This window comes from Microdochium trichocladiopsis (genome assembly GCF_020744255.1).
Source record: "Microdochium trichocladiopsis strain MPI-CAGE-CH-0230 chromosome Unknown B0I36scaffold_1, whole genome shotgun sequence".
Lineage (NCBI taxonomy): Eukaryota > Fungi > Ascomycota > Sordariomycetes > Xylariales > Microdochiaceae > Microdochium > Microdochium trichocladiopsis.
In genome coordinates, this window is record NW_025763544.1 from 768,621 (window position 1) to 787,470 (window position 18,850).

The 18,850-nt window shown below is 54.2% G+C and overlaps 5 protein-coding genes across 5 annotated transcripts; 1 reads left to right on the plus strand and 4 right to left on the minus strand.

The window, feature by feature from the left end:
* Positions 1–242: 242 nt before the first annotated feature.
* Positions 243–2,337, minus strand: B0I36DRAFT_309404 (Alpha/Beta hydrolase protein). The gene has a single exon (XM_046152126.1). The coding sequence runs from the start codon at positions 2,284–2,286 to the stop codon at positions 586–588; it is 1,701 nt and encodes a 566-aa protein (XP_046017865.1). The 5' UTR covers positions 2,287–2,337; the 3' UTR covers positions 243–585.
* Positions 2,338–2,791: 454 nt separating this feature from the next.
* On the minus strand, positions 2,792–3,472 carry B0I36DRAFT_343649 (uncharacterized protein; the record flags this gene model as incomplete). Its single annotated transcript, XM_046156182.1, has 1 exon — positions 2,792–3,472. The coding sequence occupies one exon, from the start codon at positions 3,470–3,472 to the stop codon at positions 2,792–2,794; it is 681 nt and encodes a 226-aa protein (XP_046017866.1).
* Positions 3,473–6,968: 3,496 nt separating this feature from the next.
* Positions 6,969–8,223, minus strand: B0I36DRAFT_309424 (uncharacterized protein). Its single transcript, XM_046152127.1, has one exon. It carries the CDS (start codon positions 8,135–8,137, stop codon positions 7,334–7,336), a length of 804 nt encoding a protein of 267 aa, XP_046017867.1. The 5' UTR covers positions 8,138–8,223; the 3' UTR covers positions 6,969–7,333.
* A 1,790-nt stretch (positions 8,224–10,013) lies between these two features.
* On the minus strand, positions 10,014–14,899 carry B0I36DRAFT_390567 (uncharacterized protein; the record flags this gene model as incomplete). The annotated part of the gene is made up of 5 exons (XM_046161397.1): positions 10,014–10,201; positions 10,345–12,634; positions 13,364–13,470; positions 13,724–13,774; positions 13,945–14,899. 5 exons carry the CDS (start codon positions 14,897–14,899, stop codon positions 10,014–10,016), a joined length of 3,591 nt encoding a protein of 1,196 aa, XP_046017868.1.
* Positions 14,900–16,204: 1,305 nt separating this feature from the next.
* On the plus strand, positions 16,205–18,133 carry B0I36DRAFT_357201 (uncharacterized protein; the record flags this gene model as incomplete). The annotated part of the gene is made up of 5 exons (XM_046157766.1): positions 16,205–16,261; positions 16,322–17,570; positions 17,652–17,736; positions 17,815–17,875; positions 18,011–18,133. The coding sequence occupies 5 exons, from the start codon at positions 16,205–16,207 to the stop codon at positions 18,131–18,133; spliced, it is 1,575 nt and encodes a 524-aa protein (XP_046017869.1).
* Between the last annotated feature and the right edge of the window lie 717 nt (positions 18,134–18,850).

Here is an 18,850-nt window from a genome sequence, read left to right on the forward strand (position 1 = left end):
GGCTCAGGCGAAAACGGCCCTATTTATGTATGGCAACTACTTCAACACTGGCTGTGATCAATGACGACGACTTGATCCACGCTTATGCAACTTGAACCACCGCGCCGTCGCGACTGTAGACCGGCGACTCCCGGGTTAATGTTTATCATGCTATGTCATGATCAAAGTGGGACCACTGCGCTGTTGCGTCTTCAGACCGGCGACTTCCGGGTTAATGTTTGTCATGTTGTGTCATGATCAAAGTGGAGACTCTTGCCCGCTAGATTTCTATCATGACGCAACAACAAGCTCTACTCGAAATCTAGCGGCGGCTATGAGTGGACCGCGACGGCCCGACACGAAACGAGTGCGCCATGATGTAAGGGCGATCCGGCCGCTGGAGCTAATTGACCTGATTGGATAATTTGGGGGGCCATGCCATTAACTCCATTGGACTTTCCACTTATGTTTGGCCTGCAACGTTTGTATTCACGACACTAGTCGATTCAGCCGGCAAGAACCCACAGCCTTGTCCGATGTTACTGTCATATCTAGCTATCTTGATATTAGGCCCCAGAGTCTTGAGGTTTCTCTCAACGGGGTTGACTAGACATGTCGTCGCTTAGCCCATAGACTCAGATACTCCCGCCCCTGCAGACGGTATGTATCATCCTCGACATAGAATCCTCCCTGGCTCCGAGTCTGCAACACCAAGTTCTTGCCCTTTGGACCATCGGCATACCGCGGCCACGCGGGCACGCCCTTCCCATTCGGATTGCCGCTATTCACGAAGTTGATCCACATGCCGCTCATGGCAGTGCTCAGCGCGCGGTATTCCGGCCACGGCCCCACGCCATCGGGGTTGTTGAACACGAACGGGACTTCGGTTGCGTGCTCCACACCCAGATAGTCAAAGTTGAGTCCCGCGGGCGTCACGGTGCCGTTAGCGTCCGTCGTGGCGGGGAGGTATCCGCGGGTGTTGAAGCGGTACACAAAGGTGTTGCTGGGGTTGTATTGCGCATAGCTGCGCGCCTCAGCCAGTCGTGGCCCGTGGTAGAAGATGTCGCCGGCGATGGCCGCCACACGCTTGTACTGCTTGCCGCGGCCCATGTCTTCGAATGTCTGAAGCCCCGTGTTGATTGGGACTCCCTGGGCAGGGTCGTCTGGGTAGAGCTGCATGATGCGTTCTACGACAGACGCTGGGTAGCCGAAGCCCACTTCCCTCTGGAGCCACTCGCGCAGCTCGTCGTCAGTGTTGATGCCGGGCTGCGCATTGTCGGTGCCTTCATCCGAGTTGGTGCCGTAGATGTGTGGCACATGCGCGAACTTGCCTTGGGCGTAGAGTTCTGTAGGGAACTGGGGCATAATGTCGCCATCGACGGTCGGGTACCAACCTGGTCCCGGATATAGGTTAGGATCGATGAGCGGGGCGAGCTTGTCGTAGGGCACAGTGCGTAGGCAATCCAGGGTGTCAACAGCATCGGTGCAGTTAACGGCGTCCACGATCGTGTTATAGGTCGGCTGGTACCAGTCGGTCCCGTTGTACCAGGCCGTGGTAGCGCCGCCGCTCTCCTGGATCGAGCGGTGGAACAGCCCATCAGTGCGTCCGCCGTAGCTGAGCAGCAGCTGGCCGACGGCAAAGGACCCGGACGACTCGCCCCAGATAGTCACGCGCTTAGGGTCGCCGCCAAAGGCCGCAATGTTCTCCTGGATCCACGCCAGCGCCTGCCGCATGTCGCGCAGCGCCAGGTTGGTCTGCCCACTGCCCTGCACCTCGATGCTGTACATGTTGCCCCATCCGCCCTTGCGGTAGTTGATGCTGGTGGCCAGGATGGGCTTGCCCATCGCCACGGACTGCTGCACGATGTACGACAGGTTGTAGGACGGCAGGCCGGTGGTGCCGTAGTGGTAGCTGCCGCCGTGAATCCAGACCACCACCGGCAGCGGCGCCTTGTCGGAGGCCTTCTTGGTCGGCCTCACGACATTGATGCTTAGGCAGTTCTCGCTCATCCCGTACAGGGCGTCGGTGGGATCGGGGTCGGGACAAGCATTGCCGTAGTTCTGAGCGGTGCGGACACCACTCCAGCTCGTGTTGAGTGCTTGCGGCACGCGGAACCGGTTCTGACCGCCAGTGTCCTGGGCATAGGGCATGCCCAGGAACGCGTCCTGTTTGAAGCCCGACAGGCTGACACCCGCATACGTCCCATTACGCACCTTGGCCGTGGGTGCCGTGGAAGTCGTGGGCTGGCAGGATGCCGAGCTGGCGAGGACCGCCAATCCTAGAGCTGCATGCAAGTGGAAACGCATTCTGTCGGCTGAGGAGACAAGCAGATGCAACCGCTTCGATGTCGACAAAATGAGGGATTTGCGGACGTATTTATCCCTACCTCCACAATGCTTCAGCTCCCTCCGGTGTTCCCCCGGCATGGTCCGATAGCGCATGTGGGGACGAAATGACGAGGTCGTATTGGCCATCCCCATTTCGTATGATCGACAGGGATGGCCACGGTGAGCTGAACGGATGACCCGCATACCAGCCGACTTGTTTTTGTCTGGTCTATATTGGGGCTGTACTCCGTAGTATCTTCCAGGGGCGTGTTCATGCATGTTCATGCAGGGTTCGGGCTGGTTTACTAATGGACTCGTCACGAGCCCAATCATCCACCGTCATATCTTCTCGAATCGCCTTAGTACCCCATGCCCCCCGCGCGCCCGCGGATCCTGATAATACGTAATTGGAGGTCTATTTGTGAGTAGAGATTAGAAAATGATCTTGTAAGGCAATAGGCACATATGATAGTATGCAGTTCTTTCAGGCCAGCTCAAGCGGGTTATGTTCCGAGCGTAGGCTGTTCTCCGTCGTAGCAAGCCGAGTAGGCCCCTTCGAATCTCGAGTAGCGCGATGGGTGTCGTTCGCGGAGGAGGCAGGAGGTTCCGCTGGGCTCTTAGGTACGCCACCGGCGGCCGCTCCTGCCGGCCCGTAGTCTACGTATTGAGAGTTGCGCATGCCATAGCCCCCTGGTATGTACGTTGGGGCGGGACCTTGCGCCATCTGAGATGATGGGCCTTGCCCTCCATTCTGTCGCCCTGATTTGTTCCTTCGGATGATAAACCAGATGCCAAATCCAATAAGGGCCAGGATTGCAACGCCGCCCACCACGCCGCCCACGATGGCGCCAACTGGCAGCTGGCCATCGTCGTCAGTGGACGGCGCTGGGGAATATCCATCACAGGTGTTGCCTTCCGGGCAGCAGCCGTCGGGAATACAGAAGTAACCAGGGTTGCAGTACTCGGCCGTGTTGTCGTTACAGCAAACAGCGCCGGCGTCCATGCAGCCCCATTCGCAAGTCTCCTCGCCAACACCGCAGGTAGCCAGAACATTGATCTTGCCGCTGCTGGGCAGGAATCCGTTGGGGCGGACTCTGGGGCCGGTAGTGGCAGCTACAAGAGCAGGTGCCAGGAGAAGGCCTACAGCCTGAAACTGGGAGCGCATTGTGATTGTTAATATCAAAGATGGAGTCGTGTAAGTGTTGATCGTGTACCGAGGACTGGATAGATCCAATGAAGCCTCTGGTATATCACTGAGTGGGACTTGATAGTTTTACTCGGGGTTGATATGAATCTAAAGAAGTATTCAGTATTTACACGAGGAGACGGAACAGTGATCAGAGACGAAGGCAGGTTCTCTTATAGATATTGGTCCCGGTCTCTGACTTCTCAGTCAGGTCTACACAGTACCACGGCCCCTGCCAGGTTCCACGGGGCACTGATCAGCAACGGCCTGTCTACTGTGCATGCGAGACATCGGGAGGGGGGTTAGAGGAGAAAGCCTTGCAGGTCCAGTCGAGGATGCCTCGCCGTTTGCTAAGAGACGCGCCGAGTCGGACTACCCGTGCCACGCCCCACTTTATATGATTTCGCATTGAAATGCTGCACCACCTAAAGGTGGTGCTGTACAGCAAAATGACACACACAGCAAAATGACGCATGTGACGATGTGTTTTGACCTACAGCCAACCACGCCACGGGCAGGTGCTATAAACAATGTCTTCGTACATAGTGATTAGTATTTCACACTTACCGATACCGCTATAGGACTCCTACCTAAATGTCGCGTTAGTAAGGCGCCGTTTCCTGCAGATTCTAGCGACCTCCTTGTAAGCCTTTTTTATAAGGGAAAGCCGTTTTTTTCACGACGGCCTCAAGTCGACGACGTGCTACTGCCTCCTCGTCCTCCTGGGCCTTCTAAACCATCTTGCGGCCTTATTCGACAGTTAATATAACGTAATCCACAAGCAAGCGGGTCACACAAGCGACCGGGTCACCCTCCCAGTACTCGTACGACAATATATAAGTCAATTCAACCACAACGCCTCAAATCAATTCAAACTACTCAGAATCCTCTTCTTCAGAGGTAGACTCAACTTTCTGACAGGTACGCGCATTATGGCCGGGCTCCCCGCAGACGCCACAGCGTCGCGCGCGCGTTTCGGGCCTCCTCGTACGACCACTATTCTGACTTGTTTCCGCTATCAACTGCTGCGTCGCATCGATTTGAGCCTTCAAATCCTTTGCCTGATCAATCGTGAGGGACCCTCCTTTCTGTAGCTGCTTTCTTTTCGTACGACGACGGCGGCTGAGGCGGTCGTTTGCATCTCGAAGTTCGGCGAGCTCTTGGCGCATAAGGTCCTGCTCATGTACCATCATTATGACTCCTTTTCTCAGCTGCTGTACGCTCTCAACAATGGACGACGGTGAGCTATTCTGGTGTCGTACGATGCGATTTTCAATGTACTTCGTCTGCGATTCGGTCTCAATTGGGTTGTTCGGCGTCTTTGAAACCCATGGGGGTGGTAGTCCAGCAGAGGAACCTGGCGGTGTCGGCGTATGAAACTTCACATCTAGCTGCGAAATCACATAATTCGGGTCGTACGGTACTAGGCCTGTCGCTCTAAAGCCTGCCTGGATGTTTGATTTGGTCATTGCAGCGTCGTACGCCTTATAAAAGGCTGGGAGGAAGTCCTCCTTTGAAACGTGGGTTATGTGCGCCCGTATTAGACCTTCGATTTCTTTACCGTACGCCCGTTTCAGAGGTCCAAAGCACCCAACATCGAGAGGCTTGAGCTTATGCGACGAGTGAGCAGGCATACAGAGCGTTACGATATTCTGTTCCTTGCAGTAGAGCTCGAAATCGACCGAATGGTGGCTCTCGTGGCCGTCGAGGATAAGGAGGCGGTGGGTACCCTTCGTACGACTCTTCGTATGGAAATCGAAGTGTTTTACCCATTCTAGGCGCCTCTCGTTCGTCGTCCAACCGTTTTCTGAAAGCGCGATTACCCAGTCGGGCGGTAGGGGGCTATTCGCGGTCCAGGAGTCGAGGTGGACCTTCCCGGCGAAGATGATATACGGCGGGATTGAATAGCCGTACGACGCGATGCCCTGGATTACTGTAACCCATTCCTGATTCCCTTGTTGTACGGCTCTTGGCCTCCCGCGTCGATCGGAGGTCGTAACGACGGTTTCGGCGGAGATTTTACCCATCGCGAAGCCCGTTTCGTCGAAGTTATAGATGTCATCATCGTGGATCCCGTATTTCGCGATTATGTTTTGTACGAGCTTAAACCACGCGCGATACGCGTCCGGATCCTCGCAGAGGACCCTCTGGTAGTCGATTCTTCGATTTAAACGCGTACGGAGCTCAGGTCGTCGTCGTACGAAGTTTGAGGCCCAGTTCGTTCCGACGCGTGGCGCGTCGCGTACGCGGAGGAGTCGATCCGCCATTTCTCGAACACCACTAAGCCGCGGCGGAAACGATCGCGAATCTAGGTCGATTACGTATTGTACGATACTGTCCTCTTCGTACGAGGTCAATTTCTGGTTACGTGGTCGGGTATCGCCTTTCGCAGAGCGGCCGTGGTATCGTTGTTGTAGTGTTGTACGTGATACCTTATATATCGATGCAGCCTTTCGTACGCTTAATTTAGGGTCTGATTGAAGCGCATTTAGCGCGAGAATGATCTCTGATTCAATTGATTGTCGTGGCATACTTGTTCGTGGAGAAATTAAGGAAAGAAGAGGAGTAATTGAGAATTGCAGGAATATGACCCGGTCGCTTGTGTGACCCGCTTGCTTGTGGATTACGTTACCACCTGATTGAAGTTACTTGTTCTTTATATTAGGCTGCGCTTTTCGCCTTGGATTTTGGCGCTGTCTTCGAGGGTGAGCGTGTCCTTGTTCTGCCACGAGTAGCTTACGCCGACCTTGGTAGGGGGAAAGGCCGCCTCGATGGTCGGGCTGACGGTGTGCTGACCTTGTGTCTCCCCTGGCGCCTTGCAGCAGTCCAGAACGTCCATGGTCACGTCGGGCCCTTGGGGAGACTGGTATCAGCCCTCTCAAGCTTAGTAGCGTCCTCCGCAAGGTAGTGAGCATGTGTCGTAACGCTTTCGTGGGTCTTGCCCATGTGTGTGGCCACTCCACGGGCGCTGAGGGTGGCGGCCGAGCCGTCATCACGCGACACGTTGTGGGTGCCAATGCGTTCTGTTAAGCTTATCCTCCCTCACCTGAATCTGGGATATCTCGGCGCGGAGCTTCTCCATTGCTTTCGGGTGTCTCACAAGTAGGAAGCTGGCATCAATGGTTAGGCTAGACCAGTCACAGAATCCAAGACAACTCACAACGCCCAAGATAGGGGGCACGCTGTCGTATCCCGACCAGTTGCCAAGATGTTAACAATCTGGCCTATCAGCGTTGCCTTGTCTGGGCAAGCATTGGCGACGGTCTTAGGAATACGTATCTCCCATCATTCCGGCCATCCTCGGATGAGGTGTTCTGGAGATGTTGATCAATGATAGTGTCCGCGAAAGCGTGGACCTTCCGACACGCCTCGTTGAATTCCCGACCACCGATGAGCTAGTAAAGGTCCAGCAGGCGGAAGCGCTTCGCAACGTATTTCTGTGTAAGGTCGAACGCCCAAGCGAATGTCTGTTCTTGACCGTCACCTGCGGACTTGAGACTGTCTGCTGGAAGGATGGATTCCCCAGCTACCCCGGCTCTGTGGACCAAGGTGCAGCTTATACGCTCTGTCTTGGTCTCCAAGAATAAAGTCCAGTTTGGAGAGAGCGCCAGTGTGACAGCATACGCAGCGGACAAGTTATTGATTACTTGCTAGATACATGAAAGGAGTGAAGTTGGAGCTATTTATGCTCATCCTGAAGAGACTGTCTGATCTCCCTATTTGGACTTCCGTGATGGGGTTAGTATCGAGTCAACTAGTGTAGAGTCAACCTTGTGGGTAAATTTTTGTCGCCGCTAGCCCCATAAGAACCTCCGTACACACAACGTAAATTGCAAGAGATTAATTGTCTGGGGTTATGTTCAGAACCTGGTAGCCTCCGATTCTTTGCTCTGTGGAATCGTAGAACGATCTTGTGTCTTTTTCGTCAGACGGTTGAATCTGTGGGGGGAAATTGTAGCTCATGACCGAGTCCGGATTCCTGCTTCCCCACTGGATAGCGCCACCTTCTAGGTCCGCAAACTCGTGCCTGAGACCCAAGATGTGCCCAAGTTCGTGCAGAAAGACATTGGTCATGTTATTGACAATGCCTGCCTGAAAGGCCCTCTGATATACGAACAGTGTGTTGAGGTCCTTCGAATTCGGAAAGAACCCTTTTCCCATTGTGGAGCCTCCGTCGCCGCCGTAGGCCAGAACGAATGCGGCATCTTCAAGCTTGCTCACGTACCGAAACTTCACGCCGATGTTCAGGCGGTTCCATTCCTCAGCTGCTTGATAGAGCCTATACGCGGCGTAATAGGCGTGGCTAGGTGCCAAGTAGCCATGCTTATATGCAGTGTAATTGACAGTCGACCCCTTCTTCCAACGCGGTATTTCACCCCATAGGCCGATCCAGAGTTCATCGGGGTCTGGCTTCTCATGTTTAGGTCTGATCTGGGGCTCGGGCATCGACACCTGCGTTGTGCAGTCGTACTTTGAGTCAGAGACCGACATGTCATCGCTTAGTTTGAGGTGGTCGAATGCTTTTTTGAGCTCGTCCAGAGTGCCGACGGTCTCTAATCGTTCCTTCCCAATCCTCGCACGTAAGGAATTTATCAACTGCCTCTTTTGCGAGGTATCTTGACCGATCGGGTATTGGGTAGACATGGTGTCAGGTTGTGCGGTGGTTCCGCACCAGTCTTTTATGTTGAGATCCAGATTGCCGAGAAAATCAGTGTACGGCGGTAATAGATATTTTTGATTGCGGAGGTGATAGACTTGGGGAGAACTACATATTTATATCCAAATAGACAACGTACCATTCACTACGCGACGGTTCTATGTCTTTGAGGTGCTCGGCATCACATGCATTGTAGCATTCTCTATGCATTCGAATAAGTCAAAGCAATCATGTTCTGACGCGTATGGAAACTAGAGCCGGAAAGTATCGCTGATATGGAGCATGCGAAATCCCCGCCTGAGGTCTGCCTGCCACATGCATCTTTTCAGCCTTTCGGCAGGAGATTGAGGTTTGGGCCGGCTCCTGAAATGACCGTAAAGCGCATTGGCGGCCAGGACAGAAACGTAAGATGGTGCTGTACGCTGCTGTTAGCTTGACCGATTGTAAGGAATGGGGATTAGCTAATAAACATTCCCGTTTCACAGCAGATCAGGTGAGTCGTCTCGTACGATATTAGCTTTATTAAGGCAATCCGGTGTGACAGGTGGTAAGCGTTATGGCTGCGACAGACGTCAGTCAAGGCAAATATGATTGGATGTAAGTGTTGTACCGTCTGTCTTGGTGATTCACAAAAGATTTCACCGTATCCTGCTTAGCAGTAACTCAAACTTTCCCACCAAGTGTAGGACTCGGCGCGGCCAATGAACTGATTTCTATTACCGCCTTCCATCTCCCATCTTACACACGGTAACCTTTCCCCTACGCTCTTAGTTACTACAGTCTGCATAAATCCGTAATCGGGCTTGGGACGGACTTTAAATTAACATTCATTATTATCATCATCTCTCGGAACGGCTTCATTCGCCGATATCTCGTATCCCAACTCAAACCTTCCCCTCCTTCTTTCTTTTGCACCAATCAAGAGAAAGCACAATAAGGTTTCTAAACCTAAATCTACCGTTTGGACTTGGACTTACATGTGGTAATACGCCGCTCCGGTCAGCGGCTTAATAGCTTCCGTCAACCCTTCCACGTCTTAATGCGTCTCCCCAACCACCCCCAACATCTTTTGAACAGAGCTGCCTTGTCCTTCTCCTAAAGTAGCTATACTATCGGGAGCAACGTTTCTCGGGCTTTTCCAGTAGGCCTTACGGTGCGGGTTAGTTGTCGTTACTATTCAGGCAAGTTATGCGGTGAATTCGCGACGGTCTCAGTTTCAGCGCTCTAAGTTACAGTACGTCGCTACCCTTCGGTTGGATTTTAGGTAAAAAGTATAAGGGCGAGCCGGAAGGGATATAAGATGACTCGATGATTAGTCTGTTTTGCGGACGATACGGGGGCGCCTCTCTGTTATTTCGGACCTGGAGAATCTCGCTATAATAACGGATCGATGAAAGAGCACGTCGTGGGCGAATTATCTAATGGAAAGTGTTTTTCCAAGAGAAGTTTCAAATACCTATTTAATTACTAGCCCATGATTTACCGGGCAGTATCGTATCCCCACGACTAATGGTTCCTATAGTCCCACGGCGCCATGGCTCTTACTTATATACTTCAGCTTTCAGTCTATATAGTACTAGTACTAGTATCATCTCTGAGTATCAGTGTATTTCCCTTTCCAGAGATACGGGAACCTCAGAAAGAGAACGACGGCAGAGAGTCAGTATTGTGACAGCTTTACCTGCCTTGCAGCACGGTATTCCCGACACCCAGCCCGTCGTTCTTTTTTCCATATCTATCAGAAAGCCCGTTAACTCTGGGACGCACATGTCCACAAGCCCCGTCACTATAGCGCCCATCCAGTGGACGTTCGTCGCTTCCCACCAAAGCGCTATCGCAATCATGTCTGGGAGCGTAAGTTGCTCACAGGATCTGGGGCTGCCACTCGGTGCAGCTGTGCCAGCCGGCCACGTCTGTGCAGCAGTCAACCCGGTTACGCTGGGTCGCCTCGTACGTCACGTTGCCGTCCGGGGAGGCCTCAATCCTGATTTGCGTGCCGGCCTTCATGAACTGCCCCACCGGCCAGACATGTGTTACCGGACCTCCGTAATCTGGGAACCAATGATTAATTTCCGTAAGCTCGCCCGTCCATAGGTCTGACCGAAAAGAAGAATAGCCTAGCGGAGGAAAAGAGAATTTTGAAAAACGAACGTAAATAGGCTCCCTGCAGGGCAAAGATAATGCAGTTGCTCACCTTTCTCAACGCTGTGGGTGTTGGCATACACCTGCACGGCATCGTAGTACTTGTAGTACACGACTTGGGGCATGTTCTCGTACCACGTCACCGAGTAGTGGGCCTTGGCATGGCCAAAGTCCCACGTGGACGTGTACCAGCTCATGGTGAACTGTCTGTTGCCCAGTGGGCCCGTGACGCGCGTGAAGACGCCCAGGTTCCAGCCCGGATACAAGTATTGCCGCACGCCGGCATAAACGTTCAAGAGAACACTGACACCATTTGCTTCAGACTTCGGCAAGTAGATCAAGCCGTGGGGGGATGGAGAGATGATCTTTGTGCAGATATCCCAGAAGCACAGAGGGAAGGGGAGCAGGATGGTGCTGAATACGAAATCTACAGGGTACGGATTAGGCCCGGGGGCTAACTGATCCTTGTCCCACGTGCCGAACACGGGAATGAGGTCTCGGTACTCTGCTAGCATGGTGAGCACGGCACAGGTTTCCGTGTTGGTGAAGGATGTTGCCGTGGTCGTTTGCAAAGTAGTGGCTGTCCTGGTCAAGGCAGCAGGCGTCGTAGTGCCAACTACGGTCATGACGTTCGTCGCAATGGCCAAACATGCTTCCGAAATTCTCGAGGACGGCCAACCGGTGATGGGCGTGGGTGTAGCGACGGCTCGGCGGGTGAGGGCTGCAGTGCCATTGGTTGGCGCAGCCTCGACTACGGTTTGCGTGAGAATGGCAATGGTGTAGGGTCCGAGGTTGTCAACAGTCTCAACGTTGGCGGCCACAGAATTCGCCCAGTCATACAGAGACCGGATGTCCGGTAGTGCAGCAGGGGACGCCTCCGTGGAAGTGAGTGAGAGTTCTTCTTGGCGGGCAAACCGGCCGCGTCTCTTCCAATGCGCGTCCGGAGATCCTCCAACTGTAGTTACGGCCGTTGTCAACACGGTCTTGGTGACAAAGACCGCAGCAAGAGGAGGGGCGGTAGTGTAGACTGTCGTCGAGGGTGGGAGATAATCAAAAACGGAAGAGCAGAATTCCTGCCCTTCACTCTTCAGATACTCCAGCGTAGATGAGCAAAGAGGCTGGCAATCCGGGCGGGCATAGAAGAAGCTGTTCGAGTACGTGAACTTAGTGTCGCCGCTGTGTTCAGCAGTGTTCGTGGCGTGTTCTGCGTCGTGAGCAGAGGTGTACAGGGTGCACATCTGTCCCACAATTGACGATCCAGCAGAGTTCGTCTTGTGGAGCAGATAGGTCCCAAAGCCGCCACACAGAGCGGGCTTGCCACTAGAGGGAGGATGCTCGATGTTATAAGCAGTCTGCGCGTCGCAGGCCGCCGCACAAAGACGGGAGTCAAAAGGCTGGTTTCTGTAGAGCTTGTAACCCAGATAGGTCCAGGTGCCGGCGCAGTCTGTCAGAGGGGCGTTGAGCGCAGCATTTCCCAGGCTGAGGGGAGTATCAAAGCTGTCGACTGGGCCACCAACCCTATACGAGGTGTAGGCGTTGGAGCCGGCGATGCCGACCCGGAATTTCGCTCGCATTTCCCCTTTGTTGGTCGCGGTAGCCGCCGTCAGCGGCACCCCCCAGAAACTGCATTTGATGTTGGCAAAAGCGAGGGGTTCTTCACAGCCGGGTCCAGGCGTCACCAAAGGGTCGCGTTCGAAGATGATGTTGAACGCTAAACAGCCGGGTTTGGCTGAGCATTTCCTCGCGCAGGCCTCGACATCATAGCCGGTTTTCAGGACGGTGTAACCCAGGTAGGCGCTGGCGATACTAGCTGCCCATAGATTCTTGTAGTTCTGGAAATACCCTGCAGGGATCGGTGCATCATTCGCGAGTGACGCAATCTTGGAGTCAAACTTGAACCTGTAATGTTCGTAAACGTCGACATTGTAGAAGTTCGTAATGTTGGGTTCTGCAGCACACGCGGCGCGTGGCTCAAGATACTCGCGTGCGACTTGTTGACGGCCAGACGTGGAGGGCTCTACTCCTGGTGTCTCACCGGCGGAGTTGATTGCCTCGCTCGTGGCGGCCGGGAAAACGCTCAAGGGAGTCCCTTCGACATCAGAGGCAGCCGTGGCTACGGCAGCCTCGGCATCGTAAGAGACGGTTTGTTCCGACAGCCCGGGTATGATATCAACCTGGAGATCAGGCAGACTGACGAGGTATTCAACGTCCAAAGCGTCCGGGACTGGGTTGGTGCCGACATTGACCTGGGGGGATATCGCTGCTGCAAGTGCAGCGAGCACGAAACGAGGCCGCATTGACAGTGCAGTCTGAGACGGAAAGGTGAAAGTAGGAGACAAATGCTTGAATGTGGTTCCCAGTGGTCTGACCATGCCAACATAAACAGGCCAAAGCCGCGACATATATATTCATTGTCATCAAGCTGAGGTGGGGGCTGAAATCTGCCTTCATGTCCACAAGTCTTCCCTTGCGATCCCATAGCTGTCCTCACTGCCAGAACCAAGCAGCCTAACAGGGGTAGGATATCAAATGGCAGTTGGAAGACATAGATCAAGTCTAATTAACAACGGGTCGCTTCACTTCCGCGGTGGCGTAGGACTATCCGGCGCTAGCGCTTGGAAAGACAGACACGGTCCGCCTCAGTGAGCTGAAGTTTGCAAGACCTAAAGCAAGGGTACATTGCAGCGGCTGATCTGCAGGTCTCAGTGTCAGCCACGCGCAGCATCACGCGAACGAACGTCAAGCTCCACGCAAGACACTCCGCTTCTTGGAGTCTGCCCCTCTCAGCTAAGGACTCCTCTGTGCGGCACACATTTGAGACAATCTGAGTCACCCCGGACATAAACTTTACGAAATATCAAACCTCCAAAGTCCTGGCCAATAAATGCCTTACCAACGCTGCAGCTCCACAAGCACTTGGGTCTGAGACATGAGCCATGTCTTGACCAGGACACTCTTCTGGCCTGGGCCGTCCTCATCGATGTGGGAAAAGTCGGTTCAAAGACGGTCTCGGCTCCAACCAATTGGATGCAGCCGTTGGCGAAGCCCTTGTCTCGTCCTGAGCCACATACCTGCTGACGCTGGTGCTGGCTGAAGTTCGAAGAAGCTCCGGAGCCTCTCACCAAGACGACTGGTGTACCTTTCAACTCTGACCGCAAAGGCAGGTCTGAAAAAACCCCTGCGGCATCATAATCAGCAGCAACTCAATACCCACCTTATAAAAAGGCTTGGTACCCAGAGAGGGTACCAAGGTTTCTACGTATAGAAATACGAACGATAACTATTCGAGAGCACGATAGCACGGAGTTAGTATTATAAGAGGTGCTACCTACCTCCTTCCGAACATAAACCCCATAGCGCCCGGTCAGAGGGTTAACCCCGGAGATCGGATCGTGACAACTACCTAGCGGATGTTCGAGCATAGCACTAACATATGGCAGGGTAGAACAACGTCGTTTCATTGATACCCATGGTACCTGTAACTATAATACAAGTAGATGCTCTGTATGCCATATATCCGATCCGCAGAGAGTGTAATATAGTTCCAGCCTGTCGGAGGACCCTTGCTTGGAGACGAACTGCGCCCAGCTAACGATCTCGATTCTAGAGCTCACTGGGATCCGCTCCATGCTCTTTGATGCCTCGCCTGTACCGCACAGGGGTCTGGGGAAAGGTCCAGCGCCACTTTCGACAATCCGGCTATTTTCCTCAATCTCAATGACTCGTTTGACAACCCTTGCAGCAGCACGATTGTCCCAGACTGCTTCCTTGATTGACAACCGCTGCAGGATCTCCAACGCCTCGCTGCGCACATCGAGGTGCCTGCACTTCACACCGATGATGTACAGAACTGGTATGAGCCCAACTGTGGGCGCGAAGGTGGCTCGGCCGGCAGTTGCTGTAGAGGTGTTATCTGCATACTCCACGTGCATGGCCGCGACTTGCACGGCAAGTGCCAGGCACTGCCTGAAGGAAGGCAAGTAAGCATCATACTCGGCCTCGCGCACGGGGCCATATGTGGCGAGAAACATGGTCGCGGTGCGATGTCGGAGACGGAGGAGGGAAATCGTCCGGTACTTAGCCCGTGATAGATGCGTGTCAGAGAAGACTAGTGCCTGGAAGTTTGCGGCCCAGGATTCTAAATCTGCGAGAATCGTACTCCTGGCGGAGCTGACGATGGAGAAGCCGGGCTCCGTGGCTGGGAACACTGTGCCCTGACGTGGTGAGTTGCGAAGGTGCATGACCTGGGCAATGAGAATCTCAAGCACGTCGCTGGCCTGTTCCAGCGAGGTGAAGCCGGTATTCAGGGAGGAGGAAAGTTCAGTGTCTGGCAAATGCCAAGTTGTGAGCAAGTCTCTAGGAGTCCACTCGCCCATGTACAGAGTTGCCTGCAAGTCCAGGCGACGCAGCTGTCTCGTGATCTGACTGAGCATAGCATCGGTGTCCCTCAGGGCGGGCTTTGACGCTTCACACTGAGAGCTTACCGCTGGTGTGATTTGACGCGCGAGCTCGATACCTCCTTTCAAGTGCAGGAGTGCTTGTGGGTAGTGACCGAGCAGACTGTCGATGCAGTTGAGCAGATACGACACGAGAATTGTGACGGCCATCGCCGTTTAGTCCCCGCGGCTGTCCTGATCGAGGAGCAGCCGGATCGCCCTGTTATAGTGCAGCAAGGCCGCTGCCTCGGAGCACTGCCATGCGCAACTGGTACGTTCACTCAAGTACTGCCGATGGACGATGGACAGTGCGACTGAGGCTGCACGTACTGCTGCCGCAGTGCGCGCAAAGTTTTGAGAGTGTTCCGCCAGTCGTCCGAAGGTATGTGCTCATCGAGGTGTGCGATTGAAATGGACTCGTAGAAGTGCAGCGAATCTCCCTGGTGGCGGCTTTCGAGCGGAAGAACCATCAGAGGTTTTAGTTGGTATGGAAACGCGATATGGTTGACTTTGCGACATGGAGCGATTCGGCGTGTCTCATCTTTGGACGTCTCGCTGACGGTATGTGAGAGTATCTGATCTAACCTCCTGGTGTCAGGTTGATCGCCATAGCCGTCACAACTGCGGCCGGTGGATGAGCACTTGCCACAAGCCGGCCGGACCAGGTCGCACTTGACTCTGCGTATTCTAGGATTATCGATGAATGAACGTGTTAGTGCCAGCCTCCTGGTTGTTTTCTTCACCCCGCATTCCAATGCTGGGCACGTACTTGCATGTCCTGCAGCCAAGTCGCGACTTGGGCGCATATTTGCGAGGCAGCTTTCGCCACGCTTGGGTTGCTCCGGCCGTGTATTTGCTGTTGTCGCTGCTTTCCATGCTGCAAGTCGGGTAGGAAAGAGACTTGCGGCGTCAAGAGTTATGCTTGAGCCTGTGTGTAAAAGGTGCTTCAGCCACGTCGCATGACATTACCGGGAACGGGGAAACCTGTATCCACATGTAAGCCGGCGCGGGCAGATCAAAGGCCCTTAGTGGATAGCTCGTAAAGATGACGACGCTTTGGCGAACGTCATTGGCTGCTTCGCACAGCAGGCTACCACGTTTGTGGGCGGGACAACAAAAGTAGCATGAGTTCCACTTCCAGCGAGCTGAGCCCCTGAGGGGTGTACATTGATTTCATTCCACATGCGGACTGTGCCCTGGACGACCATTCGGTGGGGCGGAGCTCAAATATGGCAATGTCCTTGTGTTAGTCAACGGCAGTCGTCATTAATGACTTGACAAAAGCTTTCTCCATGCTCACACTACAAGTATAAATGGCCCGTCAGCTCGAGATGACAACCACCAGATCCAAGCAGAAAGCACGGCGATCAAGATATTATCCAGTCAAGCCGCATCTCCCCTCATCAAACCTCCAACTCGTCGTTACGTTGCGCCACAATGCGTCTCCGGAATTTTGCACTGCCCTGTCTGGCAGCCATGGGTTATGTGGGCAGCAGCCAGGCGGTGCCAGGCATGTTGTACGGTTTTGACGATGTACGTATTCACCGTGGCACACTCCATACTCCGTAGCTCGCAACGCTAACATTTAACCAGATCACCTCCTCTTCCAGCCTCACATGGACGCCTTGCTTCAATGACTTCAAATGCACCAAACTGCAAGTCCCGCTAGACTATGCAAATCCCAGCTTGGGAACCACGGACATTGCCTTCATCAAGCGCCCAGGCAAGAACGCAACATTCGAGGCTCCTAATATTGTCTTTACTTACGGCGGGCCCGGCGGCTCCGGCGTGGAATTGCTTCTGACCGGGCCTCACGATCAGCTCGGCGCCATGTTCGGCGAGCAATACAATTTAGTCTTCTTCGACCCCAGAGGCGTCAACAACAGTGGCCTCACGCTTGATTGCTTTTCCGGCAACGCGGATGCCCGTGCAGAATTCAACGATCTGCATAAAACAGGCATTACCAACACCTCGACCGACTCGCTGCAGGAGCAGTTCTACTCGAGCGCCATCTTCGCCGAGTGGTGTGAGAATGCTATGCGAAAGACGAGCTCTCCATACGCGTACTATGTCACTACCCCAGTCGTCGCGCACGACCTGCTCTCATACATCGAGGCCGAAGCTAGACTTGGTGGCACCACGAGGCCTGAGGACGCCAAGCTGTGGACGTACGGCGTCAGCTACGGCACCGTAACAGGGGTGACGTTTGCAACACTCTTTCCCAACCGTGTAGGGCGGATGGTGCTTGACGGCATTGTCGACGCCGAGCAGTACTACGATAACGTCTGGTTGGACAACATGGATCAAACCGATGCTGGGGTCGAGTCCTTTGCAGAAACCTGCCACGCTGCTGGCGCGGACAAGTGCAGCTTCTGGGGCTCGTCATCTGCCGAAATTCTAAGCAGGCTAGGCAGACTCATCGAGCAGCTCAAGAACCATCCCGTCCCGATCAGCGGTGTCGATAGAGCGGGCAGCAGCAGCGAGCACATGGCCATGGTGACACAAGCAGATATCAAGATGCATATCTTCGAAGCCATGTACGACCCCCTCACCTCATTTCCAGTCATGGCGGACGTCCTGCACCAGCTGGAAGCGGGCAACGCGACCGCCCTCACAGGCACCTTCGCGTCCAAGGCAGCCAGGAGGACCGACCCCGGTAGGCAGATCATCTGTGCAGATGTGACACGGCGCAATAGGATAACTACGGTCGAGCAGTACGCCGAGTTCGTCGAGGCCAGTGTCGCGCGCAGCAGATATGTGGGCGATGTGTGGCCCATTGAACTGGACGGTGTGCTGTGTAGCGCATTGAAACCAGAGCTGCCGGATAGCATGTTGATGCAGGGTGAGCACGCCTCCTCGTGCTTTCCTTTTTGTCAACAGGAACACATGAACTTGCCCACAGGCTGATGATGGTTGAGCACAGCATCGATTGGGGCTATAGAAAGCCCAACCGCATTCCCGATTATGTTCACAAGCAACACCATTGATCCCATAAGCAGCCTGACTGCGTAAGTCTCCTTCGAAAAGGCTCTATCATTTCTCTCCGCCCAACTGTCAATGAAGCTGACATTGCCTGAACGCATCAGTGCCAAGAAAGCCACTGCCAAGTTCAAGCACTCGGTTCTTCTACAGCAAGAGGGTGTCGGCGTGAGTTCCCTCTCCCCCTACCCTTTCATAAACGTTGTCGTGCTCGTCCAAAATTCGCGTTGGGCCGCATGTCAGGCCATTGCTAGCATCCGTCACAAGCCACTAGATGCTAACATTAGACCCTCCGCCACGCAGCACACCGTAATTGGCATGCTAGGATCGCTGTGTTACTTCCATCACGTCCAGGACTATTTCGCAGGCGTTTTGCCGCCGGCGAACACGACCTGTCCGCAAGAACACACGCCCTTCCAAATGTGATATCACGCTCGACTCTGCTTATTCGGGGGGGGCTGCTGAGTTTGGGCAGGGCAATGCATAGTCTGCAGCACATGCCAAGGCAACTGGTTTACACATAGCCCATCGTGGATGATGCAGGAGACTAGCTACCTAAGACTATCGCTAGGCGCTGGCGCCGTCGCGCCTGCGAGTCACTGCATGAAGTTTACGACCACTCCGTGTGACTAAGCCACAGGAATGAATGAGTCACATGACGAACGCCACGGGGAAGAAGCTAGGCTGAGGGTCCTCGGCAGGTCAGCCGAAAGAATTGAGAGAGGTCGGTTGAATGGCTGGCTTACGTCGTTCTTCGGCGGATGAGCAGGTGTAATCGCACCAATCAGTCTAGCAGTCAATCAAACGCGGTCTGAGCTTCGCTTCGCCTCTACCAGTCTGCGTGTCGAGATGTACAGCTCAGAACAAGGAGAAGGTCTAGACTTGGTTAGCATCCAGCTGCACTGAGAAAGGGGGGAATCCCTGCAGCAACTGCCCGACTGCCGGCAGCTATCCGTGCTGGGAGGTGTCGGTACGCGGCCCGGCCCGTCGTTCTGGTACAGCAGCACAATCTGCTGCATAGCTGAGTGGGTGAGTCTACGGGGAGCAGCCGGCAAGAATGCACGGTGATGACGCCATCTCCTTGCGAGGCTGCCTTGACCGGCTGCGCGGAAACGGCCAGACTATGGCAGGCGCGGGTGGCCG